Source organism: Macrobrachium rosenbergii, chromosome 48 (genome assembly GCF_040412425.1).
Source record: "Macrobrachium rosenbergii isolate ZJJX-2024 chromosome 48, ASM4041242v1, whole genome shotgun sequence".
Classification (NCBI taxonomy): domain Eukaryota; kingdom Metazoa; phylum Arthropoda; class Malacostraca; order Decapoda; family Palaemonidae; genus Macrobrachium; species Macrobrachium rosenbergii.
Window position 1 is genome coordinate 38656504 of NC_089788.1, and position 16477 is coordinate 38672980.

Consider the following 16477-nt stretch of genomic DNA (forward strand, 5'->3'; position numbering starts at 1 on the left):
TTGACATATGCCACTACTGTGGTGTTGTCACTCATCACCACCACCAAGTGTCCCATCACTCAATCCTGAAACTCTTGGAGGGCCAAGAAGGCCACCTTGAGTTCCAGGATGTTGATGTGAAGGTGCTTGACATCTCTGTTCCACACCCCCGAAATCAGCAACCCCTCCAAGTGTGCAGCCCATCCCTCGGTCGATGCATATGAGAATAGCATATCAGGAGTATGCAGGGATACTCCTATTACGAGGTTCCTGTCGTCCATCCACCAGTCTAAGTCCTGTCTCACTTCATCCGATAGAGGAATGATAAAGGACTGACGATCACAAGACTGGGACCAAAACTCCTTCATTCTCCATTGGAGAGAACAAAGATGAAGGCGCCCATGAGGGACCAGCTTCTCCAAGGACGACAGGTGACTGAGAACGACTTGCCACTGCTGAATTGGCTGCTCCGGTTAAGACAGGAACAGACGTGCTGCCTTCCTGAACCTGCCAATACGAGAGTCCAAGAGAAAGACTCTTGCTGCTACCATGTCTATCAGCATGCCCAGGTACTTTATCCTCTGCTTGGGGATGAGATCATACTTCTCGAGATTTATTACATTCCTTAGACTGTAGCAAAACTCGAGAATTCGATCCCTATCCAGGAGCAATAATGAGCGGGAGCTCACCAGGGCAAGCCAATCGTCAAGATACCTCAAAAGACGTATCCCATGCAAATGGGCCCCAAACTGACACAAGGGTGAACACTTGCGTAAACACCTGGGCAGCAGTCGAGAGCCCAAAGTAGAGTACCCTGAACTGGAATACCGCTTTCCCGAGGACAAAGCCTAGGTATTTGTGGGAGGACAGATGGATGGGTATTTAAAAATACGCATCCTTCAAGTCCACCGTAAGCATGAAGTCACTCCCCCTGATGGAAGCGAGCACTGAGAGCGCAGTTTCCATCGTGAACCGAGTCTGGTGAACAAATCGGTTCGAGGGAGAGAGGTCTATGACCAGTCTCCAACCCCACGAGGCTTTCTCTATGAGAAAGATGCGGGGGTAAAAGCCTGGGGACCAATCCAACACGACTTCTATACCAGTCTTCTTCAGCATCGCTTGCACCTCTTACTTGAATGTGAGATCCTTCGACGAGCCGTGAATGTAGGTAAGGAGACGGACCAGGTTGTTGGTAAGAGGTGGCCGAGACTCGAAGGGAAGTAGATGGCCCTCCCGAAGGACATCTACTACTCAGGTCTTGGTTCCATGTCGCTGCCATGTTGCCCAATGACTTGACAGGCACCCCCCAACCAATGGCAGCAGCTGGAGGGGAACACTGCCCCTAGCATCTTCCCTTCTTATTACCTTTGCCCCCTTTTCCCAACTGGAAAGAGGGTTGAAAGGGGCACTGTTGTGTACCCTTTTTGGCAGAGGTAGAAGTAGGCTGGGTGTTTTCGCTAGTGCCCTTCGAAGCCCGAGTCTTCTTAGGGGCTGAGGAAGTGCTAGCCTGACCCAAGGGTCGGGCCGCAGTGGCAAGCGAAGACCCAGAGGTCTTGGCCACTGCCTGGTGGACAAGGCGGCCATTGTCTTCAGCACATCTCTTGTCCACTGCAGCATCTACCAACTCCCTTGGGAAGAGAAAGGCAGAACCCAGCAACAGTCCATTCCAGAGGGTCAATGTCGACTCGGGACCTACAGACCTGGAGATCCGATTCAGGACAGCATCCTTCCTCTTCAGGTTTGCCATGTGGTGGGTCATGTAGGTGATGGCCCTACCTCCATACTGGCACAGTCTCACGAACATGGAGTCTTCTCCAGGGATTATCAGACCCAAGGAGGCGGCAACCTTGGATATTGTGAACGACCACAAATCTAGCCAGGAGACTGCCTGGAGAGTTGCCATAGCAGTGGCCTCTAGGTTCACTGCTTCTTGCTGCAAGAGGGAGACCCCTTCTGCAGCAAGCTGCTGCAGCGAGAGACCCGGGCCTAGACGAACAAGGTCCAGGTCAACCTGTTTAGTCAGCAGAGACCCTTCCGAGGGCATATAGAGGCGCTTCTGTCGAGGCATAGGAGGAAGAAGCTTCTCCAAGCAGTCTGGATGAAGCGAATTCTCCTGCCCAGAGAGCAGGTTATTCACTTGATTGCATACCCCCTAGGCAAGTGCGGACCATGGCAGCCCCACTGAAGCTTTTGGTTCCTTTTTTGAACGCAAAGAAGATTCAAAGAGCGAAGGTCGACCCACAGAAGAGACCATGGTCCCTTTCCCAAGATCACTGTGTTGACAAGTCAATGTAATGACCTCTACAAAAGTCCTCTTTATCTCGGGGGTGTCCACATTTTGGGGAAGAGGACCCTTGAGTCCTTCCAGGGTGTGCTCCTCCCAATCTAATCTCCCCGCAGGAGGGAGAACCTCGCCAGATCCCTGGGATCCCTCCTCGACTACTTGGGCATACAACCAAGTTGGTACAAGAACTCCAAATAAGAAGAAGTGATCTCATCAGAGTCTCTCCTGTCCAACTCACGCCTCCCGGTGAAGTCCCAGGGGGTTCAGGGGAATGGTGAGGGGGATTGGGCACTCCTACCTGTCCTACCAGAACAACCAACAGGAGTGCAGTCTGTGGGCGGTCGCCAACCCACAGTGGTGATGGTACCATGGGTCTAGGAGAGCTGAGAGGTTCACGCGAGCATACCCGTGCAGTCTCATCCAGCGAGTGGAGCCGATCACGTGAACGTGAGCGAGGGCTGGTTGAAGGTGAGTGCTTGAGCATCATCTGATGTGAACTTGCGCAGTCTTCCTAATGTGCCCCGGTCTTCTTCGAGGTTGAAACCTCCTGACAAGAGGAACCTGTACAGGGGACCTCCTCACTGCGCCTCCGAGTGCTTGGACCCTCGAATCCGAAGCAGTGGGTTGGGAACCTGTTCAAGCACTCAAAGCGGTGCTGGCAGGAAGTTCAAAACACCTACATGTTTCAGCACTTTCTCTCGCTCTGTGCCTAAACCAGACTGGAGAGGGGACTCACCAGTGCTGGTTTGGGGTACTCGAGATTCAGTGGAATCTCGAGCACTCGGAGTGACTCGACTCTGTCGAGCACCCGGCACTCACAAATCTTGTACAGAACAATGAACAGGAGTGATCTCCTCTCAAGTGTCTGGAGAAACTCGAGAAGAGACAGGCACAGTACCAGTCTTAGAAGTGGACTTCTTCGAACTGGTTTCGAGTACACTGGCCTTGGGAGCTCACGCACTCGAGGATTCCGTGACGCAGGACACCAGTGGGGTACACGAAATGGTTCCTGAACCCAGACCGGGGAGAGCCAATGAGAGATCCCACTGCTTTCCCTGTGGAGGGAGGCAGCCTTCTTCAGCCGGCGAGCCTCGGAAGAAGTGGAAGAGACAGCAGACAAAGTCAAAGATGAAGAAGACAACGATGACAACACTTTACAACCCCTCTTCTTCGATCTCTTCTTTGACATCTTCAAGATGGCGGTCAGGTCTCCCATCCAGAAGGGAGTGGCAGAAACCACAGCAGCAGCCAGAGTAGCTGCAGCAGCAGGAGCAACCTGGGCAGCAGGAACAGCACGAGCAGCCGGGGCAACCACAGCAGCAGGAACAGCTGGGACAGCAGGCACAGCAGGAGCCACCGGAACCACGAAAGCAGAAGGTGGTAGGGACACCGCATACTGAGGAGCAGGAGCATGGGTGGCAGTCTGGTCCACCACAGATGGGGTCATGAAAGTTGGGAAGTGAGTCGACAACGACGTGGGGACCTTAGTAAACGCTGTCATGGTTACCATAGTTGTGGTGACAGTAGGAGCAGCATGGGTGACTACTGGAACCTGCGATGCCTTCAGGTGTGCCAGGATACCCTGCACCGATGGACCGCCTGAGAACCCCAAGGAGCCCCCTGAAGAAAAAAGCATAGTCGGGTTAGTGGAAGGAGACCCCTCTTACTTTGAGAGGAAAATTTCCCTCCCTTGGAGCAAGCGGAGGCCCCGAGAAGAAACCGTCTTGATTCCCCCACCCCCCCGCCTTCTTCACCTGGTGATGTGAGTGAAGATGAAGAGGGAGAGATAGCCAAGCAGGGAAGTTCTGAAAGAGGGAGAAACGAGGAAGAAGGGTTAGCAACCAAGGGCATAGTTGGAGGCGTATAACCTTGGCAGCTTTCCTCCTGTATTATTTCCCTCCTGTGAACTTCACCCATTGCGCAGGAGACCAAGAACGACACTCAGCATACAGAGATTTGGGATTACAGTCATGCCACCCTGCAACTAGTGCAGAGGACATGAGGGTCAATGTCAACAGATGATCAGAAGTGGGTGCAACCCCTGCCGTCAACGCCAGAGCACACGTGCTGGTTTGACAGCCTGCCTTGCAAGATTAGATGATTCATGGGTTTGCATATTAATAAAGTAATACCAAACACACAAGCAGATATAAACAGCAAAGCAAAGAAAAAGAAAGATCCCACCGGGAAAACGGCAAAATGGCGATCAATGCAGAGAGCAAGTACATGTCTGCATAGCATGACAGCTGAAAGCAAATTGGGATGTTTATGTCTGGACAGGCGGGACTTCCGCCTACCAGGCTGTAGTTAACTGTCTAACCACCTTGTTCAAAAGTTTAACAGCCATTCCAGCTTCGCTGAGAGTAATTCCATATGTAAAGGACAGAGGGTTTGTATACAGTATTGTGTAGGAACAACCTAGCTTTAAGAGTATTCAATATGTATCTAGTTTTTTAAAAAAATGGTAAAAAAGCATTGTATCTAATGTTATTTAGATAAAAAAAATAGAAAACCTGAAATTTTTTAGTGGGTAAAGAACCAAATAGGACCCTGACATTCCAACTAATATCCATCAAATGTAGAAAATATTTAGAACATAGTAACCCATCATCAGCCTGCCACAAACCTTTAATGATGCCATTTTCTTGCTTACACTCAATGCCTTATCACACGAAGCACAGCGACACCAAGTACTGTATTAAAAATCCAATTCCTAGGATTTATTGGTTATGCCATTACAGTATATGAGTAAACTGTAAACATCCCGACACTGTGTATGAATACAAACCAAGTGGGTAAAAAAAGTACAAACAGACGACCTTTCAGTGCCAGCACAAATATTTCAACACAAAGACACCTAACAAAGTTAGAGTCCTATACTGACAACAATGCTGAAAATTTATCTTCATTTTCTCTCAGCCAACTCTGCTAAATCCATTAAGAGTTAACACATGATATTCTCCAATATGACTGGAATAAAGTACACAATGTCCTATGTTGATTTCTTGCAGTAGATTTATTGGAGATTCACAGGTTTGTGGAACATATAACTACAAAGTAATATCCATGCACATGTGTGTGGAGAGAGAGAGAGAGAGAGAGAGAGAGAGAGAGAGAGAGAGAGAGAGAGAGAGAGAGAGAGAGCACCAAGTTATGTTTCTTTTATTTGGGAGACTTCTAGGCACAGCAGACAGCACTGAAGCCTTGAAAACCCGACCAAATATAAATTATTAAACTCTGTGTTCATAGCCTGAATTCCACCATTCACCATATGCTAGGGTTAAAATAAAATATTCATGATAAACAAAATTATATACAGTACATGACACTATTAATATACAGATCATTGTAACTGGGAAAGGTTCTCTTATCGTTACCCAAAAATATCACAACTCTCCAAAAGGAGACTCTTAGGTTTTAAGGCAATTATACAGGTGACGTTCTGTGCCTATTAATGTTAGAAAATTTTCTTGATAACTAAGCATAGCAGTTTAGAAATACCTGAACATAAAGTAGTAACAGCAAAAGCAGTGTATGGTCATAGTTTTGTGTCAGCATTACACTTAACTGAAACACAAAGCCAGTAAGAGTGTCTATTGTGTTAAAACAGTATCAAAAGACTGAATTTTATTTTTTTCTTTAAATCTTCAATTTTTAAAAACGGAAATATTTCAAAAACATTTTATAAATAATAAGGATCAAGTGTTGTATAAACCTTCAAAGTCAATGGGTAATGCAGTTCAAAATATCTAACTGCACTGTACAGTAAAACTAAATCTGGCTGAAATCCCACATCAGTAGTTACCAGAAAGTGAGGATGTTTCTTTGGGTTTACAAACATTGTCAAGATTTTACACACCCAATTTAAAGCAGAGACTCGTTCTTTTTTAAACAGGTTGTCATGAAGGGAATACATCACTTAAATTGTCTTGCGATACTGATGAGGGAGAGAGAGGAGGCACTGATGATGTTACACTTGACCGTGTGCTGCTATGCTGTGAGCCCAGTGTGATGCTTGTCACATCTTTAATGATCATCTCAGCAACTTTGTAGGCCATATCCTCCTTAACCTTTGAAATACAATATAAATGAATGCCATCTCTATTCCATTTCTTATTCAAAATAACTAGAAATATTTGCAAATCCATAAGACTGAATACTCATAAAAATATATTTTAAAAAAGAGGGTTACTCAAAGGAATACTCACTTTATTCTCATCCATATTTACAAACTTTTTAAGCGTCCGGGAAATCTTTGACTCGGTCTTGCGATCTGGTTCTGGCTGGAGATCGGATTCAAATCGCCCAAGCTCATTGATGAAACCACAGCTCATTTTGCTAGTGATCAAGATATAAACAAAACTTTAAGCATTCTAATATGTATTATGCATGAATGCAAAAAATTAACATTTATAAATCTACAGTCATACAGCCATTTGTTTGTCAGTGACCATCTTTCAATAAACAACCTAAAAGTAGGTAACCAATACTATCACATTACCTTTATAATAATTGGCAATTCAACCAGACCACTGAGTCAAAACTCTCAACTCTTACAAGTTGACTAAAATTGTTTTATTTTAGAAAGAAAATTTAGGTAACATCACAGTTTTTAAAAGTAAATTGAATTTGTCCTAACTATACAAACCTGAGGTCCTTTACATAAGGAATTACTTACTGCAAAGCTGGATATGGCCGTCAAACTCTTGAACAAGGTGGTTAGGCAGTAACTACCGTCAGGTAGGTGGACATAACCCCCTGCCCGGATGTAAACATTCTAGTTTGCCTTTCAGTCCAGGTTCACATTGAGGGGGTGGCATGAGGTGGGCATAAAAATGTACTGTAAAGGACCTCAGGTTTGTATAGTTAGGAAAAATACAATTTACTTTTAAAAATTGTGATTTATTCTGACACTGTATACAAACCATCGGTCCTTTACATTAGGAAGACTCACTGGTTGGAGGGAGGAATCTGAGTGAGTCTCTTGAACTGACTGGAGTTCTGCACACCTGGACTACTCCTCCTGGTTGAAAGAGCGAGGAGGAGTACCATGCCTTTGACACATTGATCGGAGTGTAGGAACTGCAAGATCAAATGTAAGATACCTGGACCTTTTCGCATGAGTGAGGAAACATAACTCATATGAAATAGGCTAGGAAGAATCTATGAGTCGGAGGCAGTAAGGAAAACCCGAAATAGGGTTTTCCTTATTGCCAGTCTCCTTCCTCCCCTTGCTAGAGGAAGGAGCGGAATTGCTTCTATGATTCTAGAAGGAAAACAGAACGGGTGCTCGATGTGTAGTCTTACTGCATCAGATGCCAGATCCAGCAAGTGTTGGTTTGAATCCCATTCTCATCCCAAAGGAGGAGAAGTAGGAGGATGATGAGAGGCCAGTCACTCCTGGGATCCTTCTCACTTCCAGACCAACACCTTAGGCAAGATGCTACCTGTCCTCTTGAGTGAGCTGGGTAAGAAAACACAATTTGTTGAGCAGCCACCACAGGACCAAGGAAAAATGGCTACAAGGGCCTGTGGGCAAGACCAACGGTAGAAGACAAAAGTGTGGTCTGTGAGACCACACCTTGCTTCCAGACCAACAGAAACTTCCAGAATGCGAGGGATGGACCAAGCCATTGACTTCGTGAGCCCTCAGGTGGATTGTACAGGTATCATCATTGTCAGCTGCCTAGTACATCCTTTGATCGCTTCACGAAGCTAGGAGAAACATGTGTCCTTAGACACTTCTTCCTTGAGAGAGATAGCACTAGCAAAAATGTTGACTGCTTCCAGGTTAATAATGTCGAGCCTTTTCGGAAAGTACCACAACTCCCTAATAGGACAAAGTAACGATTGATGTGGGTCATCGATACAAAGTCCAAGGGGGAGGGGAACAAGAAGGACTCGAACCTGACAACAGATGCTGATGGATTCGCAGTCTGTTACAACATCCGGGAAGGAGTTGAGGTACTGATCCTCTTCACCTGTTCTTCCATCTTCTATGCCAAGGCTGGAGTGAGATGAGAGATGGTCCTAAGAGAGCACATCTCTGTCTGACAACTCTTGTAAGGGCATGTGCAGAGCACGGGGCAGGAACCTTAAACGAGAGTCGCATACCACCCAGGGATCAGTTCCCTGGGACAGCAAGACCGAAGAAGCTTCTCAAATCTCAACTGAGGAGAAAAGGGCTACTTCAGATAGAAGACTAGGTCACAAGGGCCTACGTTCTTCACAACTGAAATGGAGAGAAGCAACCCTCGGTGGAGAAAACGTGGAAGTCCAGGCTTGAAGAGCGACTCGGACCCGAGAAGAAGTTCCGTCAACAACACCAACCAGCGAGGACAGATCCAGTCCCTGGAACAGTGTTGGAGAGGACTTCAAGAGATATCCAGCTATATCTGTTGGCGCTCGGCGAGAAAGCCTATGCTTGCAAGTGAAGTTAGAAAGTCTCCCAGTCCTGAACACGCAGGGATGTACTGCCTGAAGAACCGCTTCTTGTGTAGCTGCCACAGGAGGTTGGGTCAAGGAGAACTCTTCTCGATGCCTTGGAAGCAGAGCTATCAGGGGTGAGCAATGCTTGTTGAATCCATAGCGAAACAGACAAATACTGTACAGTGGGAAAAATGTAGACGATGTTTCCCACAAAGACAGCATGCCTCACCGTAGCTGCCCAGGGGTCAGGTATGAAGGAGCGAGAAAACTACAGACTTTTGTTGTGCTGGGAGGCAAACAGAGACACGGTAGGAATTTCTCATTTCAGCAGTCTCTTTGTGAACCTTCATGAGGAAAAGAGTGAAGAGCATACTCCATCCCGATCACTCAAACCCGAGGCCAAACTCACCTACCAATACATCCCCAACGGGAATGTATCTGGCTAACTGAACTAATGAGTGCTCTATAGAACACTCGAGTACCTGCAAATGTCAACAGATGAAACAAGAGGAAAAAACAATTCCCTCTTGTTTGTTGACATATGCCACTACTGTGGTGTTGTTGTTCAACGAAACCACTAAGGGTTGTAAAACCCATCCTGAAATTCTCGGAAGGCCAAAAAGCTGCCTTGAGTTCAGGATGTTGATGAGAAGGTATTTACTGTCTCGGTCACACACCTTCAAGACAAAGTCTTATAGGTGTGTGCCTATTCCTCGATCAGTGTATCCATGAGTAGACACATGAAGAGAGGAGAATATGCAAGCATATTAGAAGGTTCCTTTTCAATCAAGCATTGGCCTAACTCTTTCCTCATACTTCGAAGAGGAAAGGATGGAGGACTGAACGCAGTCCTCCTTCATTCTCCACCAAGGGGAAGCTTCTGTAAGATCACAAGATACCAAAACAATTAGCTCTAGCCGAGCTGGCATTTCCCAAATCAGGAGGACAGGAGTTCCCAAGGGAAATAGATACTTCTCCTGAAGGAATCCATTCCCAGGTCTCGGCAATGTCGCTGTCAGGTACAGAGACTCGACAAGTATCACCCCATCCAGGCATCTGCAGTAGGAGAAATTCCGTCTGGTTGATACTTTTTCCCCTCTTCCCTTCTGCCCACCTTCCAAATGGAGAAGAGGGTGGAAAGAGACACAATTATGTGCACTTTCCCAGAATGGAAGAAGAGGGCTGTGTGTTTCAGCGAACTCCTTCCAAAGCCTGGGATTTCTTAGGAGTCGAGGGGGGCTGTATTGAACTTAAGGTCGAGTCGAGATGACGAAGACCCAAGGGTCCTAGCCATTGTCCAAAGGACATGGCAGTGCCCTGGCACGTACCTTGATTACTGTGGTATCTGGCAAATCTCTGAAAGAGAAAGGCAGAACTGAACAAAGGTTCATTCCTAGGGGTCGAGCCAACTCGGGACTTACGAAACCAGAGATCCAAATTAGGACAAAACCCTTCTTCTTAGCACCAGAATTGCCCACAGATTGCCACCTGGTGTAGGAAGACCCATCCCCGGACAGGACCAGTCTCCAGAAGGCAGGGTTCTTTCCAGGAATGGTCGCATCTGAGGAGAGAAATCCTAAAAGTGAAGGATCATGGATCTATCAGGAGACTGCCTGGAGGAAACCAAGAGGTGTCCTCCAGGATAGCCACCTCTCGTTACATAAGAGAATACCCTTCATGGCAAGGAGAAGCAGAGAGAGAGCCCAGTCCAGATGAACCAGAGTCAGAACAACCTGCATTTGGCAAGACCCTTCCGAGATAAGAAGGATTCGTACTTTGTCAAGGTGGGGAAGGAGCTTGGTGTCTCGACCTGGATGAACTCCTTGTCCGAAGAAAAGTATTCATCTGTTCGAGAATGCTCTTGCAAGCAAGGACCACGGCAGTCCCCAAAACTTGCAGCCCCTCCAGGAACTGCAAGAGTTGACCGTGATGAAGATTATTCATTGGGGGAGCTGCGGTCCTGTTCCTGAGATCCTCGCGCTGACGAATTGGTACAAAGTTCTCCAAGAAACGAGGGTGATCACAACTTGAAGAGGAAGACCCTCGCTGCTCCGAAGCATGAAACTCCTGTACCTCTCTCCCTGGAAGGAGACCTTGACAGATTACAAGAAGCCCTCCTCGGCTACCTTGTACTACAAGACAATCGGGGGACCGATGCCGAAAGCACGCCAGGCAGCCAACCTCCGAAGAAAGACAAATTCATCAGAGTTCTCTCTGTCTGCCTTGCGCCTCTTGGAACAACCCAAAGGAAAAGAGAACAGATGAGGAGAAAGAACACCCCTACCTGTCCTGCCAGGAAGACCAGCAGGAGAGGCAGACTGTGAGTGATAATCAACCGAAGGAGATGATTGCCACACAGGAGAAGAGTGCTTGTGCCATGGCAAAGCGCTTTCTTGGGAAGAGCAGAAAGTTCACTCAACAGTGCCGAGCCATGCCAAACTGAGCTGATCACATGAACATGATCCAGACAAGGCGGTAAGCAGTGGACTAGGAGGCAAGCAGGGCAAGCCAAGCCAGTCTCGCAAACGCAACCAGGGGCTGGGAGGGGCAAGCAAGACGAGAGCTGAGCCGAGCTGAGCGGATCACATGAATGCAATCGGAAAAATGGACAGGGCAGAACTCATCTGCTATGAACTAGCGGTAATTTCCAGAACTCTAAACTCCTTCAAGGCCAAGGCCCCTTGAGAAGAAGGTTTAAAGGGGAATTCTGTGTCTGCTATCCTGCATGCGTGAACTAGGTTCAAGACACGAGGATGAAACCCGACCAAGCAACCGAAGCAGTTGGCAGGCAGCAGGTGTCTCAGCACCCAGGCACCTGGGTGTCTTGGCACTTTCTCTCGTCCTGTGCCTCTCACCAGGAGAGTACTCGTGATTTGTAGAACTTGAGCGACCCATGAGACTCCCAAAAATCAAGAGCGGCTGCTTTCGGTTTCCTAAGAAATCAAAAAGAGCCAGGCACAGAGCCAGTCTTAGATGTAGACTTCTAGGACAGGCAATGAGGGCACGGCCTCTTGAGGCCGCGCTCTTGCGGACCCTGAAACGCCAGACCCCAGAGGAGAACACGGATCAGTTCCCGCCTGAGGGCGGGAAGAGCCAACTAGAGAAAAAATGCCTCCCAGAAAAGAGGCAGTCCCTTACAACTCCCAAAGGACTCCCGAAGGGAATCTCTTCCCTGCTCCTTCTGGTGTTCAAATGGATAGGATCAAGACACCAGGTTGGGAACCTGACAGAGCACTGGTAAGCACTCGGGGAACACTTGCAGTGCTGACAGAAAGAGCCGAGACACCTGAGTGCCTTGGCCCTTCTCTTGTGCTGCCCCCAAACTGGGCCAGGGAGAGTACTCTCCAGAACCAGATCGGGATACTTGATGTTCTACTGAACTCGAGTACTCGGAGCGGCTCACAAATGAGAGCCTGAAGCAGCACCTGTCTTAGAGGCGGAACCTCTAGGACTGGTAAAGGGAGCACAAACCAAGGTCTGAGCGCCCATGGCTCCCGAAACACAAAACCCAGGGGTATGCGAATTGGTTCCTGAACCCAAAGATCGGGAAGAGCCGATGAGAGACCCACTGCATCCTCGGAAGGACAGTCCTTAGATGCCCAAAGGACTTCAAGGGTAAAGATGCAGCCTTCCTCTCCTTTGGCTGACAGAGGCCTATCTGTTTTCCTGGGACCCCCGAACCTTGGGAGAGGAAGGGAAGAGGCAGCAGAAGACAAAATCGAAGATAACCCGAAGAAGACAGCGGCTGCTTCCCACAAGGCAACTTCTTTCACTCTCACTCTGACATCTTCTGCAAGATGGTGGACACGAAACATCATAATCTTCAGGGCAGCTAGGCAGGATCACAACAAAAGCAGTCCAGGGCACAAACACCAGGAGAAGCAGCAGGAGCGATCAGGGCAGCCGATACAGGAGCTACGGAAGCAGTTCGGAAGGCAAGAGCTACAGCAACGGCCAGGAACATCCCAGGAAAGTCACCAGCAGCGACAGGAGCGATTAAGGCAGCTGCAACAGGAGACCAGGAGACGCCCAGAGACTTGTCGGCGAGTTAACAGGAGCAATAACAAAGGAAGAGCAGCAGGAGCAGACAGGACCACAGATATGCCAGAGGCAGTGCCACAGCATACATGAAGGCCAGCAACGACAGCGAGTGATCCACATCGACAGGATACATAGTAGGAATGACCCTGACGTGGACCTATGCCACTCCAAGTAGTTGCTGTGGTCGATCCTGAAGCAAACACTGTATGAATGTCGGGACTCCTTCAGGCAAAGATATCCCAAACTGAGATGTTCAGCCAACTACTGCTGCACCTACAATACTCACTGTCAACCTGAAAGAAAAAGCAAAGATGATTAGTAGAGGGAGACTCCTCTCGCTCTGAGGGAAACTGCCTTATAAAGCGAGAGGAGGCCGCTGAGAAGAGGTCGCCCAACCCCCCAACCACATCCCCAGCACCCCTGTGGTCTTTGCCCGACAAGCGAGCGAAGAGGGTGAAGGATAGAGATCTCTCCTTAAGGAGAGAAAGAAGAACCTACAGGGAGAGAGAAGGAAGAAGGGGAATCTACCAAGGGCGCCGTGGAAGCGAAACTTAACGACGACACCCACAAACTTCCCCCAAAACTCTCCTCCCCCCCACCCTGCAACTCCTACACAGCACAGGCAGCAAAGACCAACACTCAACACAAGTAGAAAGGGAGTAGTCATAGCCTTGTACACGGAGGGCGCGAGCCCCAGAAGGGGAGCGAACTTGTTACGTCCCGATCTAATACAGTAAACCCCCTGTATTCCTGGTCTCACTATTCGCGGACTCCCCTATTCGCGGATTTCTCTGTGGAACGTATCTACCCATTATTCGTAGAAAATTCGCCCATTCGCAGTATTTTTCACCAAGAAATATTCACTAATTACTGTATTTTCATATCATTTTCATGACGAAATACACTTTTTGTATAACCATTTTCACTGGGCTTTTTGTGTTTAAACTATCAAAATGGGCAGTTCTAAGTGTTTTTAGAGGGGGTTTTAAGTATTCACGGATTTTAGCTATTCACAGGGGATGCATACCGCAGCCCCCGCGAATATGGAGGGTTTACTTATATCCGAATGTATGGGGGAACGCCTTCAGTATCCTATTAAAGAGAAGCATCACCACTCAGTTATGCATCTCTAAAAAACGCCTTTGGCTGTTAAACCCAAGACACAAACACAGGGGACGACGGCCTATGCAAGGCTATCACAAATAGTGGGTTTGTATATTAATAAATATCAAACAAGCACAATATAGACACAAAATTACAGAAAGATCCCACCAGGATAAATAAAGAGCTCAAAGACAGTCAGGAAAAAAGATCCGAAAACACGTCTGCTACGCATGACAGCCGAAAGCAAACTGGAATGTTTACATCTGGGCAGGCAGGTATTTCTGCCTACCTGACGGTAGTTACTGCCTAACCACCTTGCTTAAGAGTGTCCAGCTTCACTGTAAGTAATTCCTAATGTAAAGGACCGATGGTTTGTATATCGTGTTGGAACAAATATAATCTAAGTAGCAAATCATTAACAAATCAATTACGGGTATACTGATGGATGAAGATTATGTCAAAGTTTTCTGGTTGACATTTGCTATTGGTAGAAATTTGGATATTACACGAAGCAGATAAATTTTTAACAAAACCTAGCTATACAGAGGGAACTTGTCCATCCTTAGATTCTTTGACTGACTAACACCCCTTGGGAGGGGAAAGGGGAACCAGGTGCCGATGGGATGCTGGAACACAAATTGGTTATCTCATAATTCTATTTATTGTAACATAGCACATATGTCACATAAAATCTTTGGGAGCCGACACATACGAAATGTTTCTTATTTATTAAATATACAAAATACTCAATTATTTATCTGCAATTTTCTGAGCCATATATGCCACTGAAAACATGTGGAAAAATACTGTTATTCAAATGCCTCAGAGTGACGATCCACTTAGAAAGATGACTCTTGCAGCTCTGGACATGAAAAACACATGCTGCATTTGCTGGCATATAAGACCACCTTTTTCAAAAAAATAAAAAAATAGTCCAAAATATTAACCCGGATTTTATATGTGAACTTGTGGTAACTGTTAGGCTAATATTTACCCTGTAGCCATAGTTCACCTGTACTTGTACCTAGCCAAACTCCACAATACTGTAATATTACGACAAATTGACTACTCATTATTATTTATTTACTAAAATCCCTCATAACCAGTACCCTTGGGACCTAGGGCTGAAGATTATTTGAATATGCCAGTTGCACGGCAGAAATCTGTCTAAAATGCCATGTGTATATCCTGAAATGTTTCTCATTATTCATTATCAGCAAACAAGGCCTATTTTTCAGTTTCATTATTAAATCATTCCTTATACTGTAGTAATAATTATAACAAACTCATTCCAGGTTGGGCCCCAGAATGTGCATGACAGGTGTATGCTCTCTCTCTCTCTCTCTCTCTCTCTCTCTCTCTCTCTCTCTCTCTCTCTCTCTCTCTCTCTCTCTCTCTCTATATATATATATATATATATATATATATATATATATATATATATATATATATAATGTTACAGTCAACATGCGTAATCAGTCATTACGGCGTAAAGACTGAAATTTCAGTCATCACGCAATAATGCACTTAGGGGACATTTGATCCCCAGGAGCTAGTACTAAACACGGCGAAACAGTGAGTCACCTACACTTTTCGCCGGGTTTAGTACTAGTCCCTGGGGGGTCAAATGTATTTTGCCATGTTTAGTGCTAGCTCCTGGTGGGATCAAATGTCCCTACGTGCATTATGCGTGATGACTGAAATTTCAGTCATTATGCGTAATGACTGATTACACATGTTGACTGTAACATATATATATATATCTATATATGATTATTATTATATATATATATATATATATATATATATATATATATATATATATATATATATACTCTCTCTCCCTCTCTCTATATATATATATATTATATATATATATATATATATATATATATATATATATATATATATATATATATATATATATGAATATATATATATATATATATATATATATATATATATATATATATATATATATATATATATATATATATATATATATATATATATATATATATATATGTATGTATATATATATATATATATATATATATATATATATATATATGTATATATATATGCATATATACAGGGTGTTTCAAAATTAAAGCCCCCTCTACAACATACACTAAAATTGATACGGACAAAAACAAAAGTAAGTAAGAACAGGTATTTATTTAAGTTTCTCTCTGAGTATTTAATATTTTGTGTGGCCTTCATCTGCCTGTACCACAGCCTGCATTCTTGAGGGGTATAATTTCAGCAAATCGCAACAAAGCTGAGACTCAAACTCCATTTCCCTGAGCACTTCGGTCACCTCTCTTCGCAGGTCGTCGAGGCTTGGTATACCATCGTAGTTCACTGTGCGTGCTTCAACATGATACTTTAACCCTTAAACACCGAGTCCCTATTTACAAAAGTGTCTGCCGTATGCCGGCGGCGTAAGGGAGTTAGCGCCGAAGCGGAAAAACAGTTTTTTCAAAAAATCACAGCACGCTTAGTTTTTAAGATTAAGAGTTCATTTTTTGTTCCTTTTTTTCTCATTGCCTGAATTTTAGTATGCAACCATCAGAAATGAAAAAAAATATCACTGTCATATATAAATATTGGAATATATGACAGCATGAAAAGAAAATT

The 16477-nt window shown here is 45.6% G+C and overlaps 1 protein-coding gene across 1 annotated transcript in view; it reads right to left on the bottom strand.

The window, feature by feature from the left end:
• Nucleotides 1–5258: 5258 nt before the first annotated feature.
• pkaap (A-kinase anchoring protein pkaap) overlaps nucleotides 5259–16477 on the bottom strand; it is a 539141-nt gene continuing 527922 nt past the window's right edge. Inside the window, exons 9-10 of the mRNA XM_067091661.1 lie at nucleotides 6472–6601; nucleotides 5259–6333 (exon numbers count right to left, since the gene is read on the bottom strand). Coding sequence (XP_066947762.1) covers nucleotides 6163–6333; nucleotides 6472–6601 — 301 coding nt within the window. The 3' untranslated portion in view covers nucleotides 5259–6162. The remainder of the gene's footprint in view (nucleotides 6334–6471; nucleotides 6602–16477) is intronic.